The following is a 23,879-nucleotide window of genomic DNA, read 5'->3' on the forward strand; positions in this document are numbered from 1 at the left end:
ACGTTGCCCTGGGGAGTACTGTGGAGCTGGCTTGCGACGGCGATTGGCGGACCGTTGATAACGGTCGGAAGAGCGCAGGTACGCGGAGCGGGCCTTTAACCACAGGCTTACAAACGCCTGTGCAGATGGGACGCTGGCCTCACGTTCCTGTGTAGGGAAAAGGGGTGGCTGGTATCCGCGGGAGCATTGGAATGGAGAAAGACCAGTAGCAGAACTAGGAAGGGTGTTGTGGGCATACTCCACCCATAGAAGCTGCCTCGACCAGGAGGAGGGAGTGGAGGAAGCTAGACAGTGTAAGGCAGTCTCCATCTCCTGGTTCATTCGCTCTGCTTGACCATTGGACTGGGGATGAAATCCGGATGAGAGACTGACACTGGCTCCCAGCAACAGGCTAAACTCGGACCAAAAACGAGAAGTAAATTGTGGTCCCCGATCAGACACAACGTCACTGGGGAGACCATGCAGCCTGAACACATGTTGTAGCATGATTTCCTTGGCAGTAGGTAATTTGGTTAATGGAATAAGCCGGGCAGACTTGGAAAAGCGGTCTATGACTGTGAGTATGACTGTGTTACCGTCTGAGGGTGGTAGTCCAGTGACAAAATCCAAGGAGATGTGGGACCAGGGACGATGAGGGATAGGCAAGGGATGAAGAAGACCGGAGGGAGCTTGGCGTGAGGTCTTATTTTGGGAGCAGACTAGGCAAGCAGCAATGAATTCCTTGGTATCCTTCTCCATGGAAGACCACCAAAATCGCTGTTGAATCAGGGCTAGGAACCGTCTCACTGCTGAGTGACAAGCCAGGCGAGAGTTATGACCCCACTGGAGAACCTGGGTACGGAGAGTGGCAGGAACAAACAGACGGTTAACAGGACAGGCACTTGGGGCTGGGTGTTCAGCATGAGAGCGCTTGACCTTATCCTCCACCTCCCAGGTCACCAGACCAATGACACATGTAGAAGCGATGATATTCTCAGTATGAGATGGAGAGCTCTCTGGCTGGAACTGGCGAGACAGAGCGTCAGGTTTGATGTTCTTAGAACCAGGTCTGTATGAAAGAGAAAAATCAAAGCGCGTGAAAAACAGAGCCCACCTGGCTTGACGAGAGTTCAGCCGCTTAGCTGAACGGATGTCAGTCCAGACCACAAAAGGCTGCTCTGCTCCCTCCAACCAGTATCTCCATTCTTCCAGGGCAAGTTTCACTGCCAACAGTTCTCGATTTCCAATGTCATAATTTCTTTCTGCTGGGGACAGCTTCCGAGAGAAGAAGGCACATGGGTGCATCTTCTGATCCTCGGCCGACCGTAGAGAAAGAACTGCCCCAACTCCAGTGTCCGACGCATCTACCTCTACAGTAAACTGCCAAGTAGAGTCTGGAAAGATCTAAATAGGAGCAGAGGTGATGCGTGACTTTAACTCACCAAAAGCCCCTTCTGCCACAGAGGACCACCGGAAGGGAATGTTCTGAGAGGTGAGAGCTGTGAGAGGGGCTGCCACCAAACTATAGTTTCGAATGAACCTCCGGTAGAAGTTGGCAAAACCCAGAAAGCGTTGGAGCTCCTTGCGTGTTGAAGGGTGTGGCCAGTCAGTCACCGCCTTGGTCTTGTCAGGATCCATCTTGATGTTTCCGGTGGAGACCACAAATCCCAGGAAAGGGACTTCTGTGGTGTGGAACACACACACACTTCTCGGCCTTGACAAAGAGGTGGTTCTCCAAGAGCCTCTGGAGGACTAGGCGAACATGGACCACATGCTTCTGTTTTGACTTGGAAAAAATCTAATGTCATCCAGGTATACAAAAACACAGATATTGAGTAGATCCCGCAGAACATCATTCACCAACCCCTGGAAGACTGCAGGTGCATTGGTGAGTCCAAAAGGCATGACTAGATACTCATAATGTCCACTAGGAGTGTTAAATCCCGTCTTCCACTCGTTCCTCTCCCTGATTCTCACCAAATGGTACGCGTTACGTAAGTCCAGCTTGGTAAAAATAGTAGCGCCTTGTAACAGTTCAAATGCAGAGGAAACAAGTGGAAGGGGGTACCTGTTCTTGACAGTGATGTTATTGAGTCCTCTGTAGTCAATGCATGGGCGCAGAATCTTATCCTTCTTCCCCACGAAGAAAAAACCTGCAGCAGCAGGAGATGATGAAGGCTGGATAAGCCCTGCATCCAAAGAGTCATTGATATACTTCTCCATTGACTTAGTTTCAGGAGCCGATAAAGAAAAAAGTCGACCTCTAGGAGGAGAAGTACCAGGTAACAGGTCAATAGGACAGTCATTAGCACGATGAGGCGGGACTGAGGTGGCCCGAACCTTGTTAAAGGCTTCTTTAAGATCCCAGTAATCCTTGGGAACACCGGAAATGTCTTTACACTCAGAGATAATCGGCTGACTGGAATCAATTGAGGAACTAGATCTTAAGCAGACAGCATGACAATGAGCACTCCACTCTCAAATAGTTCCTGAATCCTAATCTATATGAGGATTATGCCTCCTTAACCAAGGAAACCCCAAAATGACAGGCTGATGTGGTGCATGGATAAGGTGAAAAGAGAGTGTTTCGCTGTGATTACCTGACATGCTCATTTGAACTGGAGTTGAACGGTGTGTCACTCTGCAGAGAAGACGACCATCTAGAGCTGTAGCATTGATGGGCTTCTCCAAAGCCTCCCGACCAAGTCTCATCTGAAAGGCCAGTGTTATGTCCAAAAGACTGGCATCAGCACCAGAGTCAATAAGAACTGCCACAGTGTGCATTTTCCCCGAGCAGCTCAGCATGGATTAGGGGTCGAGAGGGCATTTCTAAATTCATAATTCAGCTCACCAGCGCCCTCTGGATGTCTGGTGAGCCCTGTCTTTTACAGGACAAGAGAAGGCAAGATGACCCTGCTGGCCGCAGTAAAGACAGCAGTTGTCCCGCAGGTGGCGCTGTCGTTCTGCCTCGGAGAGCCGGGTCCGCCCCAGCTGCATTGGTTCAGACGAGTTAGAAAATCCTCCTCTCACCTGTTCAGTAGCATGCGCTGACGGGAGAGGCGGAGCCTGAGGGGCGACGGAGAAAACCCTCTCTCTCCTCCGCTCCCGCAGACGGCAGTCAATGCGGATGGAGAGAGCCACCAGCTCATCTAAATCAGCAGGAAGTTCCCGAGCTGCCAGTTCGTCTTTAAGGCGATCCGACAGACCATTGTAGAAGGCATCGAGAAGTGAAGAAGCATTCCATTTACTCTCGGCGGCTATGGTACAAAACTCGATGGAGTAATCGGACACAGATCTCCCTCCTTGCACCAGGTTAAACAGTCCCCGAGCGACCTCTCTTCCGGGTGTGGCGTGATCAAAGACTTTACGCAGTTCATCGGAGAATAAGCTTACAGACGAGCAGGCAGAGGATTGTCTCTCCCATTCGGCGGTATCCCAGTCTTTAGCTTTGCCCGTGAGAAGAGAGACAATATACGCCACCCGGGATCTTTCTGTTGGGAAGGCGGAAGGCTGAAGCTCGAAGGCGAGGGAACATTGGACCAGGAATGGTCTGCACGAACCTGGGGCTCCAGAGTAGTGTTCCGGAGGAGGCAGGCGTGCATCCGATGCCGGAGAATTCTGGATTCGAACAGCGGAAGCTGGAGTTAGTTCCGGACTTTGGACCGTAGGAGGAAGGTTCTGAAGATGATCACGGAGATTCACAAAGGTCCGTTTGTGACGAGCGGCCATCTCCTGCATCGCTTCAGCCATGAAGGTAAGCTGCTGCTCGTGGCGTTGTAACATGATATCTTGCGTCGGTGGTTCTGTCGCTGAGTCGGCTGGGTTCATGTTGGCCAGATTGTACTGTCACGATCACAGGTACAGATCAGAACCCAATAGCACGACTCAGATACAACCAGTGTATTGCAATGTTCAGTTTATTCAGCTCAGGGACAGGCAGGGTCAAAACCAGGAAATCCGTCAGACAGGCAACCAAAACCAGACAGGGAGCAGGCAGGAACTCGAGATCCGTAAACAGGCAGGCAGGGATCAAAAACCGGGCAGGACAAAAATCTAGGCTAGAGAACAACACTCACTGGAGAGCTTGGCGGAAACGACAAGACAATCTGGCAAAGGACCAATGATAGTGAGGTGGTATAAATACTGTGGAGTGATGAGGGAATGAGTAACAGGTGAGGGGAAGGGCTGGGGAGACCAGGTGAGGGAAGTGAGCTGATTACAAGGGCCTGGAGGAAGGCGGGATCTGAAATGACAGGAGAGTTTAGATGAGCCACCAAACAAACAATAATAGAAGTGTCTAACTTGTGACAGTTTCATCAGAGTCAGTACAGTACATGTTGGTTGTGTTGAATATACAACAATATGGAATTGAAAGAAACATTTACAGATTTCAAAATAAAAGAATGAGCATTCATAGTGAGCAAACATTATCAATAGGTAAATATGAAAATAAGATGGGAATCAAGTTGCAAACAACAAACCTCTATCATTTATAAAAATGTCTATGTACTTTACTCTTCAACAATAACCGTAAATGTAGAGTTCACAGAGATCAGGGGTGAAAATAGAGTGAATAATAAAAACATATATAAATAATCCTCAAAAGTAATTGCTGCATGTATAACTTTTTCTTATCATAGTTTATTTTCATTTTCTTGAGTGTTCTTTCCTTATGAAATCTGATTTATTAATACATATAAATGTTATTTTATAAAAGTACACACACACACACACACACACACACACACACACACACACACACACACACACACACACACACACACACACACACACACACATTTATGTAAGCTTTCTGCATGTGTGTCCTGATTGGTCGTCTGCAGCGGCTGGGCTTTCGGACGATAAAAGAAATGTACGGCTTCTTGCTCTGCCAAAGTAGAGGTGCTTTGTGGGTAATTTATGAGCACAGAGGCGACATACAGGACAGAGAGACGGCCTTTTGTACCAGCAAGGTCAATTTCATTCTCCCAATCTGATACACACACACACACACACACACACACACACACACACACACACACACACACACACACACACACACACACACACACACACACACACACACACACACACACACACACACACACACACACACACACACACACACACACACACACACACACACACACACACACACACCTGTAAATTAGGCCCAACAATCTGAACAGCCTCAAATCTGTGAGACACACCTGTGATTCCATGTAGCTATTACTGTAAGAAAGAGCAGTTTTAATTTAGTACACACACGTACACACGTACACACACACAGCTGGCTGATCACAGATGCCTGATCATGAACTTTATCACTGAGCATTGTCTGATGTCTGTTCAATCGCTCCTGCAGGACGAAGCCTGCTGTACTCAGGCAGGAGATTATACACACTAAAGAGAGAGACGAGATACAGCACTTTCTTCCCAAAATGAGTTTAGTTTGTTTTATAATGTACAGTATATCTAACAATCCTACAATGATATGTCTGTGGGCATTACTCGAATTGTGATACCATTTAAAATCTTCAGTTATTCTGAAAGATTAAATACAAATCCTTTTCATCCAGAAGACATTTACCAGTGGGATTAATTTGAACCATTAAACAGCTGATGATTTTCTTTAATATGAAATGATAATTTGTGAGAATCAGATGATTAACCTGAATTCTCCAACATGCTCTTAATCGTCTCAAGTGTAAACGCTCACTGTAGAAGGCGTGGAACGGATTTGGAAAAAGGTAATATTAAAAATGAATTACCCTGAACAGAGTGAAATAAGAGCTGGGTTGAGGAAATAAGCTTTTCTCAGGGTGGGTTTTATCTGCCTCTAGCCCAGACTCTCCACTTCATTAGCGGTTTAAATGACTCTGCTTTTATGGGCTGCGAGCAGGAGATGAGGCCAGCAGCAGAGACAATAGAGCCTGACAACTGCATTACTTCACATTACCTTAGCACCAGCTGCCAGCCCATAAAACACCTCGACACACACTCTGCCGTCCAAACCTGAATCTCCCCTGACACAACTGAGGCAGGGAGAATAATCAGAAGCTGTGAAAGATTAACACTCACAGCCACACTGTAGAGGGTTGTCTCTCTCAGGAGTCTTTAAGTGAGGAAATATTCAGAAGGAAGTGGTCATGTGAAGTACATTTACTCAAGTACTGAAACATTGGCTCAGCTGGGAGGTATCATTTGATCATTTAGTGCTACTGCTACTTTGTGATACTTAGTATTTTGCTGTAATAATTTCTGTGATTTTAGATCAGTAGAATGTTCAATGGTACTTTTACTCGTCATGAATATTTTTTACTTTACAGTGTTGGAACTGAAGTTCATGTAGGAGCAGCAGAAACACGTTTAACCTGATTTTAGCATTGTGCATATTTTGGATTTGCGTTCTTTATTGCAACTTCTGCAACTTCCCTCTGGATGAATACAGTGTTATTTTAACACTAATATATGAATACACATTTTAAGTAAATATTGCAACATTGTTAGCAAACAGTTGCTTTTTTACAAATTCAGAAGTAATAAAGCAACATTAGCAATTCATTAGATGTGTGTGTGTGTCCACCTGATGAACGTCAGTCCAACTATTTTTTTAACTCCGTGTTTTGGTCCTTGTTAACTCCCAATGGAAATGTCTCACTCTTTAGTTACTAAATGTTCCACTATGTTCACTGTGTCTGTCTGCTGCTTGCTGCAGAGAAGTAATAGTGGATTTCAGAACAGTTTTGTCATTTGTTTATCACCAATGCTGAAAACAAAGCTAAGAGCCGTGAGAGTGAACCAAAACAGTAACATTGTGGGACAGACAGAGAAATAATGAGCTGAGATCTGTTAATAATCTTCTTAAATGTTAAGATGCAGATTCAGGTGATTTAATTGAAGCGTTGTTATAAAAATTTACAGTGTAACCACTTTAAGAACAGAAAAACAGAGGGAAATATCAATAGAAGACAAAGACGTTTTAGTTATAGAGGAGACCCATCAGTGATGAAGAGGCGAGAGGAGTTTTATGGCTTCAGTTAAGATATCTATCAGGTAATGTAACTAAAGTCGCTGACCGCTGCAAGGTCTTCTTCCCTGTTCAGTGGTCCAGTGACCAATCACACCTCAGCTGGACACAACGGTAATAAGAAACTAGTTGGGTAAAATACGGCTCTTCAAAGGTTCACCGTTCTGCTCCCTGAAGGTGACCAAGAGGACGGCAGAACGCGAGCTACATGGAGCATTTGGTCATAAATGCATCTCTCAGTGTTTTAGGAGCAGCAGAAAGGAGGAGAGTTTACAGACAGGATCTCTAAAATCCTTTTAAACATGTTGGAGGACAACACTAGACAAAATAACACATGTCAGTGGAGCACATGTTTAACCTGCACCACACCTCACCTTCATCAAGAGGACGGGTCTTTTGGATTATTTGTGATTAGAGCACAATGTCACATTACATTAAAATCTAAAGAGACAAAGTTTCCCACTAAGCAAAGAATCCCAACTAGACTATGGTTAAATATTAATTTGTGGAACAATACAGGTGATAATGTCTTTATTTTTTATTTTCTCACTGTCTACCATATTTTATTACCCCATAACTGCATCTTTAGCTTGGTTTTGACCACAAACCACACATTTGGTCTGTGTATGCGAATTATTTCAAGGTAACTTAAACCACTAACAAGCATTTATCCTAAAAAAAAAACAGATCCATTAAAAAAGAAATGGCACAGGCGTTTCGTAGATATTTGACGATAGTACTATTTTGTAGGTTTTTCTTTGTTTTATTATCATTTTAATATATATTTTAATTGTTATTTAGTTTTGCTGTGCACTAGTTTATCCTTTAGACTGTATCAAAGGTGCTTAACAAATACATTTTAAGCTATTGTAGTCCACTCCCACAGAAGGCAGAGATTTAAAGTTGTTCATTCTTGTAATCTCTGGCTGCAGTATTTCAAGTTGTCACTCCTCTGAGTGTTTACAGTTTAAACAACATCAAGCCCTCCATCTGCCGCTTTGTGACATCAGGGGAGAGAAGGCCTGTGAGATGCAGGAAGTAAAAGAAGAGCTCTCAGATGTCGGGGCATTAATGTCGGTGTGGTTGGTTCTTCTTTAATGAGCAGCCTCGCTCTGCCAGCCGGCGCTCGTGTTTCAGCGCTGAGCCTCGGACAGAGGATGGGAAGAAGACACCTGTGTGAGAGGGACATTGTGCCACATGCGCCTCATAAGAGACACCGTAGACCGGGGCTGGCGTGGCAACGATCTCACCATTAAAGTTTAAAGCACAGACCTGGGAGCTATGCCAGAGGGGCAGACAGAGACAGCTGGTAGTAAATGTCTTCCCCTCTCACATTTACAGCTCACAATGCAAGAACTGAACAACAGCATGAAGGAGTGAGAGCCTGCAGAACATATTCCTAAACATAACAACATAACCTGTCATTATGATGCTTTATTTTGAACTAGACTCTGCCTCTCCACTAAACAGCTATAAGGAGTGTATCTGATCAGGAGTAGATTCAGTACACTGTAGCGTAACGTAAGACAAGGACACCCTGCACGCCACATGAAAAATTCACAACTCACGCTGATATACCAGTCATGGTGATGGGTTTACACCTCTATCCTGCCAAGACGATATTTTTCTTTCTCTGTGTGGTTATAAGCATGAAAAGTGTCTCTAAAATGGCTCAAAAATGTCTGTAAGGAAATTATTGAGAAGAAGGTTCAGATTACTTTCATTTTGTTTTGATTTAATACATTGAGCAGTGCCCAGAAGTGACGTGCTCAATAATTGTTTCTGATGTTCAAGGTTTCATCAGTCTTTAGTAATAACATAAACTGATACAAAAATATATAGGATCTAATGTTTAATATTTCTAGACTTCATATATTCCAATTGCCCAGCTTAGTCCCCCTTACTGATGCTACATTTCCATTCTCCTCTCCAATAATAACAGCAACAGATTGACATAGTTACTTATTATTAAATCCTAACGTAGGTAGACATAGGCCACTACGCATTTTTAGAAAGTGATGAAAACTGTTGCTCGATTAATTTACTCAATGTAGATAGTTATGTAATTCTTAATTCAGATAACACTGGCTAAAATATAGAATGTGGCTGTCTTGTTAATTTTTCAAACAAGAATCTAGGCTGAAGTTAAAACTATAAGATTGATGAGGTAAAATGTTCTTATTTCATCTTCGCTTACCAGCGCAGACACAGAAGAATTATGTCATGATATCATGTCATGTCACGTTTTTTATGTCTAGGTTTGAGTGTTTTGCTGTTCTCCTTGTCACGTTTTTCTCCTGGTATATTGTCTGGTCCTTTTCCCTGTGTTTTTCCGTTAGTTTCCCTGGTGTGTCTAGTTGTCTGATTGTGTTCACCTGTGGCCCTTGTGTGTCTCCTCTCCTGCCCGGCTGTTTCTCGTCTTGTGATTACCCCTCCCTGTATTTAGTCTTGTCTATTCCTGTGTTCAGTGTTGGTTCGTCTTTTGTTTGTGACCTAGACCTTTTGCACGGTGTACCGATACTTGATAGGTACCGCGATACCTTGCCGTTAAAAACGGTACGATTCCTCCGTTTCATTAGTATCGGTACTTTAAGAATGACGGGGAAAAGTAGTCCGGTGAGAAAGCGCCGTTTTAATAAGACCCGTGTGTGTTCAGCGCTCTGCTTCCACTCCCTGCACTGCAGCCGTGCCTGCAGTCCCGCCCCTCTCAAGCACGTTCTAAGTTCCTCCCCTCTCTCGTGCACTCGGCCACGCCCTAGCATGTGAGAAAACGAGAAGCATGGCTGCAAGTGGGAGTGCAACTGCCGCTGCGCCTCGGCTTGTTGACAAAAAAGACGCCAGAAGCGAAATTTGGAAGTATTTGAGCTATATCTCTGACAGTGAGGGCAAGCCTACGGACACCAAGAGGCCTGTCTGTGAGAAATGTTTTAGATCCCTGCAAACCAAGGGAGCCAACCAGTGATGTAGTGGGCGTTGGACGCGGGGGTACGCCGTACCCCCACTTATTTGGAGCATGATCTTTTTTGTAATAGTCTAATAAATATAAAATCATTGCCAGTCTTATCAGTTGCAAGTGTGTATTTTTTGTAATAATGACAAAAACATAATACATTTCACAGTAATTATAATAAAAAATAAAAACGATTTCCTTAAAGAATTATGATTAGTGTGTCAGTGACACACCCACGGCCAGTTTACCGCCCGCCGATTTTGCGGCAGCTCTTTCCCTCAAGAACGCTAACGAAAAAGCTCTATAATGGCAGGCAAACATTTTTTACTTGACTTCTTTTCTAAAAAGAATATAATTCACAAGAAGAAAGAGTCTAGCAGCACCGAAGCTACAAGTGAAGCTGCTACTAGTACTACAGTCAGGGGCGCCGTAAGGGGGTGAAAAGTTAGGACGATTCTAAGGGCCCATGACTGACAGGGGCCCCAAAATGTTCAGAACATTAAGAAAAAAAAATTAAGTAACCTTTCATCAATCCTCAATAATTAACATTAATAAAACGTTATATTGATAAATTACTCACTAAACTTACGATTCATTTAACTTATTTTCTTCCAAAAGTTAATTACCCAAAGCCTCTGTACACCCCCTTCTATTTACATGTAATGGTTTGGTCCTGCCTCCAAACGCGGTGCGGAACCGGCACTTGCAGAGAGTGAAAGCATGTGAGGAGGGATGCTAGTACTTAGCCTACATATGTGTGTTGTAGCCTACCATGTTTCAACGACCAACAAAGTCAGGCTCTAAGAAAAGAAGAGAACGACAAAAAAGAGGGACTAAAGGGCGACAGAATGTCACCCAGTTTTTCCACAAGAAAAGGTGGGTGTGGTCCATGAGTGGTGGAAATTATTCTGTTAGCTAATGTTTTTTTGTTTACTAAGCTGACATTAAGTACTGTTAATATCTTTACAGAAAATGCAGAGGTCTTTCATTTCACTGCTCTTTTAGCTGATATTTAAAGGTATGGTAGGTAATTCACTTCAGAAACACTTTTTGTTATATTCCATGGAATGCTCTTAACGTCCCGATAGCAATGAATATATTAAATGCTTTGACAATCAATTCATACAAAAATGTCATCTGTGGAAGCCGTGGCGCTGTAAAAAGCACGACCAATCATCTGAGCTGGCCGGGCTAAATAACTGGATGGCCTACCTGCCTGTCAGCCTTCCATCTGTGCACAAGCTTATCTCGTGCCCTCATTGGTCATGTGCGCGTTCGTGTGTGTTGGAGGAGGGGCTCTGTAAGGAACTCTGAAGGAAGGGGCAGATTTTATTCGGTTGTGTACTTTCAAATTCTAGCGCACTTGAGCTGGTTTCTTCATTCTTACCTACCTACCTTTAATAAATGCAGGCACATTTTTAGCGCCTATTCATACTAAATCAGTTGTCCCTCCCCCTGGTGCCAGGACCAACAGATCCATCTTTAGGCTCAGCAGCCCTGTCCCCCCATAAGGCTGAACCAGCTTTTCTCCCAACTGAAGGAGGTGAGCAGCATTGTGTTGAATGACATGCCACTTAACATATCTGAAGGGAGACTGGAATACAATATATATATAACAAAAAGCTAACATCTAATTTAAATTATACATTTCAAACACAGTATTTTCCCACATAGCCAATGATCTATAAAACAAAAAACTGCTTTTAGTCTATTTAGGATGATGGACAGTTTGAAGCATTGAGTGATCGTCTGTAAACAAAATGTTAATCACAGACATTTTGGTTATGATATTAATAATAATGTTATTATATTAAAGCAGGGGTGGGGAACCTCCGGCCCCCGGGCCGTATAGGGACCGCTAGACCATTTGGTACGGCCCTCGAGGTAATTTATAAACAAAGTGGTCTGTGCCTGGTGGTGGGGCCCAATGTGATATATTTTCAGGGGGCCCAAAATCCCTGGCGGCGCCCCTGACTACAGTACATCATCAGAAGAGCCGCCTAAAGACGTGGATAATGCTAGCTAACGTGCACGTTAGCTGCGCTAGCAACGTTCCCCTGGCTAGCTCAAGCTCACCTTTCCCAGAGGTATGGACGGAGGAGATGTGGCGGAGGAAACAAGAGACATACCCGTGGATAGACTGCAAAGCTGGGAAACTGGGCTGCAAAGTTTGTTCATCCATATCTGATGTATCAGTCTTCAAAACGCAAGGTGTGTGTGTGTGTGTGTGTGTGTGTGTGTGTGTGTGTGTGTGTGTGTGTGTGTGTGTGTGTGTGTGTGTGTGTGTGTGTGTGTGTGTGTGTGTGTGTGTGTGTGTGTGTGTGTGTGTGTGTGTGTGTGTGTGTGTGTGTGTGTGTGTGTGTGTGTGTGTGTGTGTGTGTGTGTGTGTGTGTGTGTGTGTGTGTGTGTGTGTGTGTGTGTGTGTGTGTGTGTGTGTGTGTGTGTGTGTGTGTGTGTGTGTGTGTGTGTGTGTGTGTGTGTGTGTGTGTGTGTGTGTGTGTGGGGGAAAAAAAAGCAGCGCTGTCTGCTTATTTGTAATGTAGGCTAGGCCTAATCAGAATAATTTCCAGTCCAGATTCAATGTTTGCATTAGTAGGCTATATATATTTTTCGTTTTGTTTATTTAATAAGTTAATTTCAGGACAACTTTGGGAATTTTGTTTGTTTGTTATGAGTTTTAAATAGATTTTGAAAGTGGAGATAGAGAGAGAGAAAAGCAGCGCTGTCTGCTTAGTTGCAATACTGTAGTTTATGCAATTTAAGCCTATACATTGTTTATGTAACGTATGTGCCAGTGTGTCCATGGTTTTGAGTCTGTGTGTGTCTGTTGAGCACAGCGCCGTCTGCTTTTTGCAGTACAGTAAGTAAAGTAGGACTAAGCATACCGGTAGTTTCTGTGGACCTGTCTGCCCGTTTTGTGAGTGCACTGCGCGTGTGCGCACTTGTTTGGCATTGTTTGGGATTACCTAATTTAAAATAGCGTCCCCCCAGTAAAAAAATCCCCACTACACCACTGGAGCCAACACATCAGACTTGGCTAAGCACCCGCCGACCGGCATCCAGAGCTGTTTAAAGAATTTAAAGACAAACAGGTTAGCGAATGTGATAGATTAGGGGTTCCCAACCTTTATTGTGCCAAGGACCGGCAGATAGGCTACATTAAAAAAAAATCGCGGACCGGTTGTCAATTTTAACTGATTTTAATATTTACTCACCAGCAGGTAGCAACAGAGGCTAATTGTAGCCTATGTAACAGCCTGAACAAATAATAGAACAATGCATCCAAAACACATTAACAACCATAGGCGGCGCGTGAGGCTCAGGTTTGGGAAGGCTAAATCACTTTTTTTTACCTGACACTGCCCGCCTCCGGCGTGTATAGAAAAGAGAAACTCAGTGAAAGCACCGCCTGCTGAAAAATCAGAGCTCAGTGTGCGGAGTTTAAATCTATCAAGTCATATTACAGGATAAATGAAATACAGTTTAAACTGCCGTATGCAGAGAAGACGCCGACGTGTCGCACTTATCATTCATATCACATTCAATCAGATCATCGATCATATAATATCATAGCCTATATTATCTCCTTATCTGAGTCAGCTGGGCCGTATCTGGCCGTGCAACACTCACAGTGTCACATACTGTATGCAGAAGTATTATTTTAAGCAACACATTAGGTTGACGAAACACTCAACTCAAATGTAATTAAAGTCAGATCCACTCGTGTCTTAGACGGGGCAGTGATATCATAAAACTGTTACACTTTCAAACACTCGGTAGTTTATTTATTTTTTAACCAGTTCTGTATTCACCTTGCAGGTGGCTTGTATCCTGGATTATTATGTTTAAGTCATGGATGACTAATATTAGACAAATATGAACTTTAAAGTTCATATTTGTCTAATATTAGTTTACTTTTCATTAATGAAGTATGACGCTGCGCTGTCAGTACGAGATGGGTCTGGCTGCAGACCGCAGCAAGGAGGCGTTTCCTATAGGGGCGTTTCCTATAGGGGCGTTTCCTAACTTTTTTTATCCAATAGCAACTTAAGGGATTCCAGCTGCTTTTAAGGCCCTGACACACCAACCCGATTTTGGGAGTCAGAGGCCGTCAGAGGCTGTCGGGCATTCGCGGCGCCGTAGTCAGGTTGGTGTGTCCCGCACCGTCGACCGTGACACGCCTTATTTGGACTGCCAGACCCGATGCATGGCCGATTCAACATGTTGAATCGGCCATGCATCGGGTCTGGCAGTCGGACCAAATAATCACTCTGATTGGCTGTTCAGCTAGCAAATCAGTGCATGAGAAGCGAAGCGGAAGTGAGGGACGTAAACAAACGATTTAAGAAGGCACACACAGACTGCTATTCATCTTCATCTCATCATGGCGATCTGGAATGATGCAAACGAAGACCTGCTCATCACCTTGATCCAGGAGAGGCCAGCTCTGTATGATATTACGGAGAAAAGATACTCTTCTTCTTCTCTGTCTTCCGGTTGTTGCCCCTTTTGAATGACGAATACACACTACCGCCGCCTGCTGGTAAGGAGAGTTATTGCCACTCATGCACTGAAGTCGGTGCGGTGTGTTCCCGTGCGACACATGGCCAAAACGCAGGAGAACACGGCCAGGCAACAGCCGACTTCAGCGTCGGCTAGTCCTCTGGTGACTGCTTGGTGTGTCAGGGCCTTTATAAATCCTAGCAGAAGAAGTCATTGTTCTAGTGATGGGAATTCCGGCTCTTCTTGCTGAGCCGGATCATTTGGCTCACCAAGAAGAGCCGGCTCTTTCGGCTCCCAAAGGGCTCTTCAGTTTACCACATATTATACCTTTTAATTAAATCAAATGTAGCCCTGTTTTGACTAATGATTTATATGTGTACACATATGTGCCGTTGGAGGTTCCGCTGACTACTCTTCTGCCGGGGATCCTGCCAACCCTGTGTCCTGTGCCGTTGGAGGTCCCGCAGACTACTCTTCTGCCGGGGGTCCTGCCAACCCTGTGTCCTGTGCCGTTGGAGGTTCCGCTGACTACTCTTCTGCCGGGGGTCCTGCCAACCCTGTGTCCTGTGCCGTTGGAGGTTCCGCTGACTACTCTTCTGCCGGGGATCCTGCCAACCCTGTGTCCTGTGCCGTTGGAGGTCCCGCAGACTACTTTTCTGCCGGGGGTCCTGCCAACCCTATGTCCTGTGCCGTTGGAGGTTCCGCCGACTGCTCTCCTGCCGGGGGTCCTGCCGGCCCTGTGTCCTCTTCCGTGGGGGATCTTGCCGACACCTGTCCCACCGGCTCCGGATCCTGTCCGGTCGACACCGACTGCTGTCCGGTCTTCGCCCTCGAGCCCGGCCCCCTGACTTTCCCGGCCGCGGTCCTCACCCTTGGACCCGGCTCCCTGACTCTTCCTGCCGCTGCCTTCGCCCTAGTGCCCGGTTCCCTGGGTGTTTTGCTGTTCTCCTTGTCACGTTTTTCTTCTGGTATTTTGTCTGGTCCTTTTCCCTGTGTTTTTCCTGCTGTCGTTGGTTTCCCTGGTGTGTCTAGTTGTCTGATTGTGTTCACCTGTGGCCCTTGTGTGTCTCCTCCCCTGCCCGGCTGTTTCCCCTCCCTGTATTTAGTCTTGTCTCTTCCTGTGTTCAGTGTTGGTTCGTCTTTTGTTTGCGACCTAGTTCACCGTGGAGTGTTTTGTTGGTCCATGTGAGATGTTAGATAAGAGCCCTTGAAATAAAGGTATTATCAAGTGTTATCTGCGTTTGGGTCCTACCTGCTTCACTCCTTGTATGAAATTAAGATGAATGCCTAATGCTTTGTATTCTGTGTATTCAAGCTTTTATGGAAAGCACAAATCCAAAGAAATTGTGTTTGGTGAACTATCCTAGGTTACAAATTTGGTTAGAGTTACTAGTCCTACTGTTAGTGTAGTCTAAGGTGTAAACTAGATAAAAACTATTGGAGCAGAATAGAGCCGCTGATGTTATCTTTCACTTGGAATACTTTAAGGTCAACGAAATAGTGAAGAATCAATCCCCATCCTCAAAGTCATGTTCATGTTGAAACAATATTTAGTAAGATATACTGGGGGGGAAATGGAAAAAAAACTACAACCGTTGTGAGGGGGGTTATGAGTTCATCCGGTTGAATAGACCTCTTTTTAGGACAGTGGGGACTTGTAATGACTCATTGACAGACATCTTCCTGAGTCTCGTGTTAGCTTTGTTGCACCTTTTAGGGCGGGACTAAGTAAACCTTACACATTCTCATTAGAAGATTCATTTACCTGATACATTTCCATCAAAGCTCCTCTTAAAGTATTCTAAAATCCTAGTAAAAACTACATTATTTCCTGGAACTTTAAATGAATCTTTGGTTTATTTTTATTTTTCCCTCCCTTATTTCTTAACAAACATTTAAAGTAATGTGTAGTATATAATGAATGCTAATTGTTATTGAAAAATGAATTATTCTACAGAGGATCAAATGAGACATGAATCATCAAGAAACTCCCATATTGCACTGTAGTCTCAACTAATTTCATCAACTTGGAAACGTTTTAACATAAGATGTGTACCACATAATAATTCAGAGTTGGTAAACTGGCAATCTGCTAAAGTTTCTGTGTCACTGGTGTCCACTTCAGCCCTTGATGCTGGGTTTCATGTCCTGCGAATGTGATACTGACTATACTTTAATGACAGAGGAACAGTTCCAGATACTGGTTGCCGCTGGCTCTTAAGACGCATTTTCATTTGTCGACCTCTTGATTATTGCCAGTTGGAAATCTGTTTATGCAGATTTGTTTTTGTTTTTTTATTCGGTTTTAGTTATTTAGGTAGAGTCTGAACTCTCAAACTGTGTTTTGTTTGTTTAGCACAAGTTGGAAAATGTAAGATTTTGAAAAAGTCAATCACCTTTGGTCGTTGTTTAACCTATACAGTGTGTGTCTGTACTCTGTGTCCCTGAAATAAAGCAGCCCTGTCAGGACCGACCAATACTAATACAATTTTCCCTCTTGTCATAGAAGCCCAGAGCCAATCACATCCACTTCCCCCGTCCACAAATCCAGTCACATCCTCTGACCCGGGCACAAGGAGCAAGAACACATTACTGCCGCCATCGAGTAATCGCATTTGCTTCTTGCTCATAATAGAGCAATTTCCCGTAAAACAATTTAGTGAATTCACAAAGTCTGTAACATTATCCATAATTTATTGTGTATATATGTCCTGTCTTCCAGGAACAACGCCTAATTTTTAGAAGATGAATATCATGAAACAAATAATCATAACAAATGTTAACCTCTTCTGTCATCCATGCTTTTCTTTCGAAGCTGCCAGCTGTCTTTAAAGGAAATAGAAATGTTCCAAGAGTTGCTAATACATTTATTACTAACCGTGTATGGAACAATTAGGCCTTTTCTGAAGTCTGAAATACACATTGCATGAAGTTAACGGTTCTAAGACCATAATTGTGTCAAATAGATGCAATGACTGTTATCCTAGTTTAATTTTAAATTTGTTGCAAAAGCGATATTACAGACAGAGGAACAGACTCACCATAGGTCGTCGGTTTTCAACCAGGTGAATGCCAACAATGCCCAAAAACGCTCCAAAACTCAGCTGGAGACACAAAGAGAGAGGGACATGTACATGATTAAAAAGACAACACAGCCCCTAACATAAAGCAACAATCTTAAAATGACATTATCTGTTCATTTAGAAATATCACACTTGAGACATGAATAGCATTTAGTTTGTGTGTGTGTTTAGGTTGATGTCACCCATTCATTTTTGTTGTTATGATTGTAATGTTTTGTTATTGTTTTTATAAGGAAGGGTCTAGGAAAGTAGGGGAGGGGCAGCAAGGTTTGTTCTTGTCATTTGAAAAACAATAAACAATATTTACAGAAAGGACAGCACATCGTCTCCAAATCATGCTGTTTTTATTAGGTTTTCAGACATAAATGCATTGTCAGTGTCAGGATGAATTAGAGGTTGTGAAGTTGAAGAGACTCACCGTGATGCCGGAGTAATATCCAGCCACAGGCACGTTGTCGGTGCGCGTGGCAGAGACCAGACCCACTGTCAGCACCACCAGAGCCAGAGCCAGCAGAGACACCGTCACCCAGAGCGCCGTCTTCCTCCGACGCAGGTAGTGGACTGGGGATGGACCACAGGAGGACATATTTACTCTTATACAGATGAGCTCTCTAAATTACATGCCTTTCTCAACCTAATTCTGATCAAAATATGCAAACCTCCTTTTGCCCAAGACAACATGCACATATTGAAATTATTTCTCTATACTCTTCTGTTAGTGATCTTTTTCAGGTCTTTGTTCAAAATCTTATTTAAGTCATTTCTTATACTCATAGGTCAGAAGTAAAAGTACTCGTAGCTGGCTGTGTTGAAACTGTTTTATATGCTATTGTGGTCAATATTTAATGTTCTTATTATTGTTTTTTATAATTAAGGTTTTTTTTTAACCCACCAATAATCTATTATATGTGCAGGAACTATGTGGTAATCAGTGGTAGAAATACTTAACAAAAAACAACAACATGGGTTATTCCATTTTCTCCATCTGTACTCTATTAAAGGTAAAAGTCCTGAATTCAAAATGGTACAAAAGTAGGCCATTATTAGCTAAGTATATACTTAAACTATTAAAGGTAAAAGTAAAGATTATGCAGAATGGTTCCTTTCAGAGTTTATTATTGTTATATAATGTGAAATATAGCATGTCAGAGCATCATAATGTTGTATTCTGTCAACATGGAAACAATTTGAGAAACTGTTTACTACAGAAAAGCATTAATACTGCACCATTTACTATATTAAAAATAGATTGTAAAAAGAAAGAAGCAACAATGATTGTCAAATAAATGAACACAACTAATGAGTCAATTAAATGTATTCAAGGCCTGTTTCATTGTTTTCTAGACATATAACAAACATACGCATTGTATAACAGAACATAAATAGTGTTGACACAAGATGAAACTGTAACTGAGGTTCAGGTTAGAAGATTAAACCCGACATGTTTGTACCTGCTGGATCCAGTATTTCTGTTGTCTGCTGAGCTGTCTGCCGGGGTTCAGGTTGCTGCATTTTGACTTAATCCTGATGAAGTGTCCGGAAAAATGAATAAAAAGCCGAAGAGACAGCTGAGGAGACCCTCTGAGTGTTTTTCTCAAGGTTGGGTCTTTGTTGAATCAAAACAGATTCCTCACCCTGCAACAAAAGTATATTGTTCTTACAATTTAAACATCTGTATGATAAACAGGTACAACTTCATATACATGTTTACAGCTGACTCTGAGCGCAGGCGAGTTCAACTTTTCCTGATGCATGAGAGAGAGACAGAGAGAGAGGGGGGAGCAAGAGGGAGAGAGGGGGAGAGAGAGAGGGACCAATCAGCTTCCTGTATTTACCTTATTGATACATTATTAAATTATCTGTCTTACATAAGTATAATGCAGCTTTAATACAGGATCCAGTGAATGTGGCTGTACTATACTATTTATACTGTATATTATAACAATAAAAAGAGTGGTTAAAGTGAGTTTCTGGTGTGTTTAATGTCTACAGGCTGCAGGTGACTGGTCATGATGCTGCAGGGTCGATGGTATATGAGTGTACAGCGCCCTCCATTGGTAAAAACTGGAAGATACAAACCTTGTAAACACTAATCCTTTAATTCAGTGTATTTTATATAAATAACAAATATCCACTCTACCTCTACAAAACTGGTGTCTTTAATGGCTTGAATCAAGTTAAATAAATAAGAATTCTTGCATCTGTTGAATGACACACCTATAAGCTATAAAACAAGTTTCAATGTTTTACTGAGAATCTTAAAAACCTGTCAGTATATTTACCTTTTCTCCTCGGGCTATGAATGGTCCTTTAGCAGCCATGAACTCATACAGATTGACCCTCAAAGTGGAGTAACCTACAGAGTATTCTGAGCAGAAATCATACTCTCCTCTCAGCAGCTCAGAAGCCATGACACCTGCAGGTGAGATGAAGAGGTCTCAGACCCTCAGTTTCAGTACTTTTTAGACAAAAAGATGTCCATTTTTAATGTAAACAGCTAAATAGATCTAAAATGAATCTAAACTAATAATGACTTCTTAAAACTACTGATCTCTTCAAATGAAAATGCTGGGATAAAAACATTACGGCTATATTCTAATTATGTGGATCTTACCTCATGAACAGTACAGCTGCTAGCTACGGCTTAAATAAAGGTCCTTATTCAGAATTCTTATCAGAATTCTCTGAGTTTTTATCAACTTTGGTTCTTAAAACAGATAAAGTAATTATCGTAGGTGACTTTAATATTCATGTTGACGATGATAAAAATAGCCTTACTGTTGCATTTAACTCTATATTAGATTCTGTTGGTTTCTGTCAGAGTGTAAATAAACCAACCCACTGCTATAATCACACTCTCGACCTTGTTCTGACTTATGGTATTGAAATTGAGCAACTATTAGTCGAACCGCATAATCCTGCTTTATCCGACCATTTCTTAGTAACTTTTGAAGTACTATTACGAGACTACAAAGCATTAGTCAAAAGCTCTTGCAGCAAAAACCTATCTGTTAGTGCTATAGCCAAATTTAAGGAAGAGATTCCACCAATACTTAACTCGATAGCATGTCTGCATGTAAGGGAGGAAACTTATACAAAATATACACCACCCCAAATTGATCATGTTGTTGATAGTGCTACAGATGCGCTGCGAATACAATTAGACTCTGTTGCTCCTTTGAAAAAGAAGAAAATAAAACAACATAGATTAGCTCCATGGCATAATGCCGAAACCCGCAAAATAAAGCAAAAGTCTAGACAACTTGAAAGGATATGGCGTTCCACTAAACTTGAAGAATCACGTTTAATTTGGCATATTACTCTCAATGAATATAAGAAAGCACTGCGTAAAGCGAGAGCAGCCTACTACTCTTCATTAATAGATGAGAATAAGAATAATGCAAGATTTCTTTTCAGCACTGTAGCCAGGCTGACAGAGAGCCACAGCTCCATTGAGCCTTCTATTCCCATAGCACTCAGTAGTAATGATTTTATGTGCTTTTTTAACGATAAAATTGTTACTCTTAGAAACAAAATGAATGACCTCTTGCCTTTGACCAGTATAGTGTTATCAACAGCTCCCGGAAACGTAAGTTCTAATATTACACTAGATAGTAAACTAGAATGCTTTTCAGCCTTTAACCTTGAACAATTAAATTCAATGATTCTCTCTTCTAAACCATCAACGTGCATGTTAGACCCAATTCCAACTAAGCTGTTGAAGGAAGTTTTTCCATTAATTAGCACTTCTTTATTAAATATTATGAATATGTCTTTATTATCAGGCTATGTTCCACAATCATTCAAAGTAGCAGTGATAAAACCGCTTCTTAAAAAGCACAACCTCGATCCAGAGGTTTTAGCCAACTATAGACCTCTTTCTTCCGTTCCTCTCAAAAATTCTTGAGAAAGCGGTCGCAAAACAGTTGTGTGATTACTTAAAAAAGAATGATTTATTTGAAGATTTTCAGTCTGGCTTTAGAACACATCATAGCACAGAGACAGCTCTGGTTAAAGTCACAAATGACATTCTAATAGCCTCAGACAAGGGACTTGTCTCTATTCTTGTTTTGCTCGATCTCAGTGCTGCATTTGATACCATCGACCATGATATCCTATTGCAAAGACTAGAGCACTTAGTTGGCATAAAGGGAACTGCTTTAGGCTGGTTTAGGTCCTATCTATCTGAACGCTCTCAGTTTGTACGTGTTAACGATGAATCTTCCACGCAAACCAAAGTTAGCCATGGAGTGCCACAGGGCTCAGTGCTCGGACCTATTTTGTTCACATTATATTTGCTTCCGTTAGAAAATATTATAAGGAATCATTCTGTAAACTTTAATTGTTATGCGGATGATACTCAACTATTTATCAATAAAGCCTGATGAAATTAATCATCTAAATACAATTTAAGACTGCCTTAAGGACTTAAAAACATGGATGACCTTAAACTTTTTGATGTTAAACACGACCAAAACTGAAGTTATTGTACTTGGCCCGAAGAATCTACGAAACAAATTATCTAAAGATATACTAACTATGGATAGCATTAATTTGGCCTCCAGTGAGACTGTAAGGAATCTTGGTGTTATATTTGATCAGGATTGATCCTTTAACGCCCACATAAAATCAATTTCAAGGACCGCCTACTTCCATCTACTTAACATTGCAAAAATCAGGCATATCTTCCCTCAAAACGATGCAGAGAAACTAGTCCATGCATTTGTTACTTCTAGGCTGGATTATTGTAACTCTTTATTATCAGGGAGTACCAAGAAGTCAGTCAAGTCGCTTCAGCTGATTCAAAATGCTGCAGCTCGTGTACTAACCAGTTAGGAAAAGGGACCACATTACTCCTGTTCTGGCTGCCTTACACTGGCTCCCTATAGAACACAGGATAGAATTTAAAATTCTTCTTCTCGCCTACAAAGCCCTTAATGGGCAGGCGCCATCTTACCTTAAAGAACTCATTATACCCTACTGTCCTACTAGAGCATTGCGTTCCAAAAATGCAGGGTTGTTGGTTGTTCCTAGAGTCTCTAAAAGTACAATGGGAGCCAGAGCCTTTTCTTATCAAGCTCCACATTTGTGGAATCAGCTTCCAGTTTGTGTTCGGGCGGCAGACACCCTATCCGTTTTTAAGAGTGCGCTTAAGACCTTCCTTTTTGATAAAGCTTATAGTTAGGGCTGATTAGATTCAGCCCCTAGTTTTGCTGATATAGGCTTAGTTTGTCGGGGGACATCTTACTTCTTCCTTATCTCTGTCTATACCTGTGTACTCTCATGTTCCGATTAACCCAGCTTCCCAAATTTCTTTCTTTTTGGTGTCTATATACGCCGGGATCCGGAGTCATGGATGATCCTCCGGTCCTGTGTCCTGGATCGCGAGCCCTGGATCTTGAGTCGTGGCTGTGGTCCTGGATCATCGGTCCTGGATGAATATCCTCGTGGATTCATCTTCCTATTATACACACATGCATTTCCAAACATTTGGACTACCTATGTTGAAAATGTATTATCTTTTCAATGTACACACGGCATCTATTGCACGTCTGTCCGTCCTGGGAGAGGGATCCCTCCTCTGTTGCTCTCCCTGAGGTTTCTCCCATTTTTCACTTTAAACTGTGGGTTTTCTCCGGAAGTGTTTCCTTGTACGATGTGAGGGTCTAAGGACAGAGGGTGTCGTATTGTCATACTAATATTCTGTACAAACTGTGAAGACCACTGAGACAAATGTAACATTTGTGATATTGGGCTATATAAATAAACATTGATTGATTGATTGATTGATTGATTGATTGATTGATTGATTGATTGATTGATTGAATCTACATATACTATAAGTAAAAGCTATTTTAGGGAGCATAATAATATTCTAGTGGTTTCTGCAATTTACTTATATATTTTTTCATAGCAACTCTAACTAAATACTACAACATGTATTGGTATTCAATTACGTATCTGTAACTAGTTACTCCAAAACACTCAAGTTGATGCACCTGAAACCACAGCATTATGGTACTCTGTTCCATACACCAATAGCCAATCAATATAGAAAAAAAAAAGAAAAACCCAATATGGAGTGCCCTTTTACAAAATAACTAGATATGTATATGTTTATACTATAAATTAATGTTGATATATGTGCTATATTAAAACATTGAGCTCTTTTGTGTAAAATGGCTGCATAGTTCCAGTCAGTTACCGTATAGTGAGGGTTAATGTCATATATTAATTACAGAATAAATTAGGTGTGTGTGTCTCATCACAGGTCTGTGAGAGCAACTATGACCAGTATGCTGGGTTTTGCGTGGTCTGTACCTGGAGTCCCAAC

The 23,879-nt window shown here is 42.3% G+C and overlaps 1 protein-coding gene across 1 annotated transcript in view; it reads right to left on the reverse strand.

Moving 5' to 3' along the window:
* Nucleotides 1-19,057, reverse strand: part of LOC117466386 (transmembrane protein 255B-like) — a 28,567-nt gene extending 9,510 nt beyond the window's left edge. Inside the window, 3 exon segments of the mRNA XM_034109595.1 lie at nucleotides 17,504-17,566; nucleotides 17,964-18,106; nucleotides 18,997-19,057. Coding sequence (XP_033965486.1) covers nucleotides 17,504-17,566; nucleotides 17,964-18,106; nucleotides 18,997-19,057 — 267 coding nt within the window.
* Nucleotides 19,058-23,879: the final 4,822 nt, after the last annotated feature.

The sequence above is a fragment of the Pseudochaenichthys georgianus genome, chromosome 3, assembly GCF_902827115.2.
Source record: "Pseudochaenichthys georgianus chromosome 3, fPseGeo1.2, whole genome shotgun sequence".
Classification (NCBI taxonomy): Eukaryota; Metazoa; Chordata; class Actinopteri; order Perciformes; family Channichthyidae; genus Pseudochaenichthys; species Pseudochaenichthys georgianus.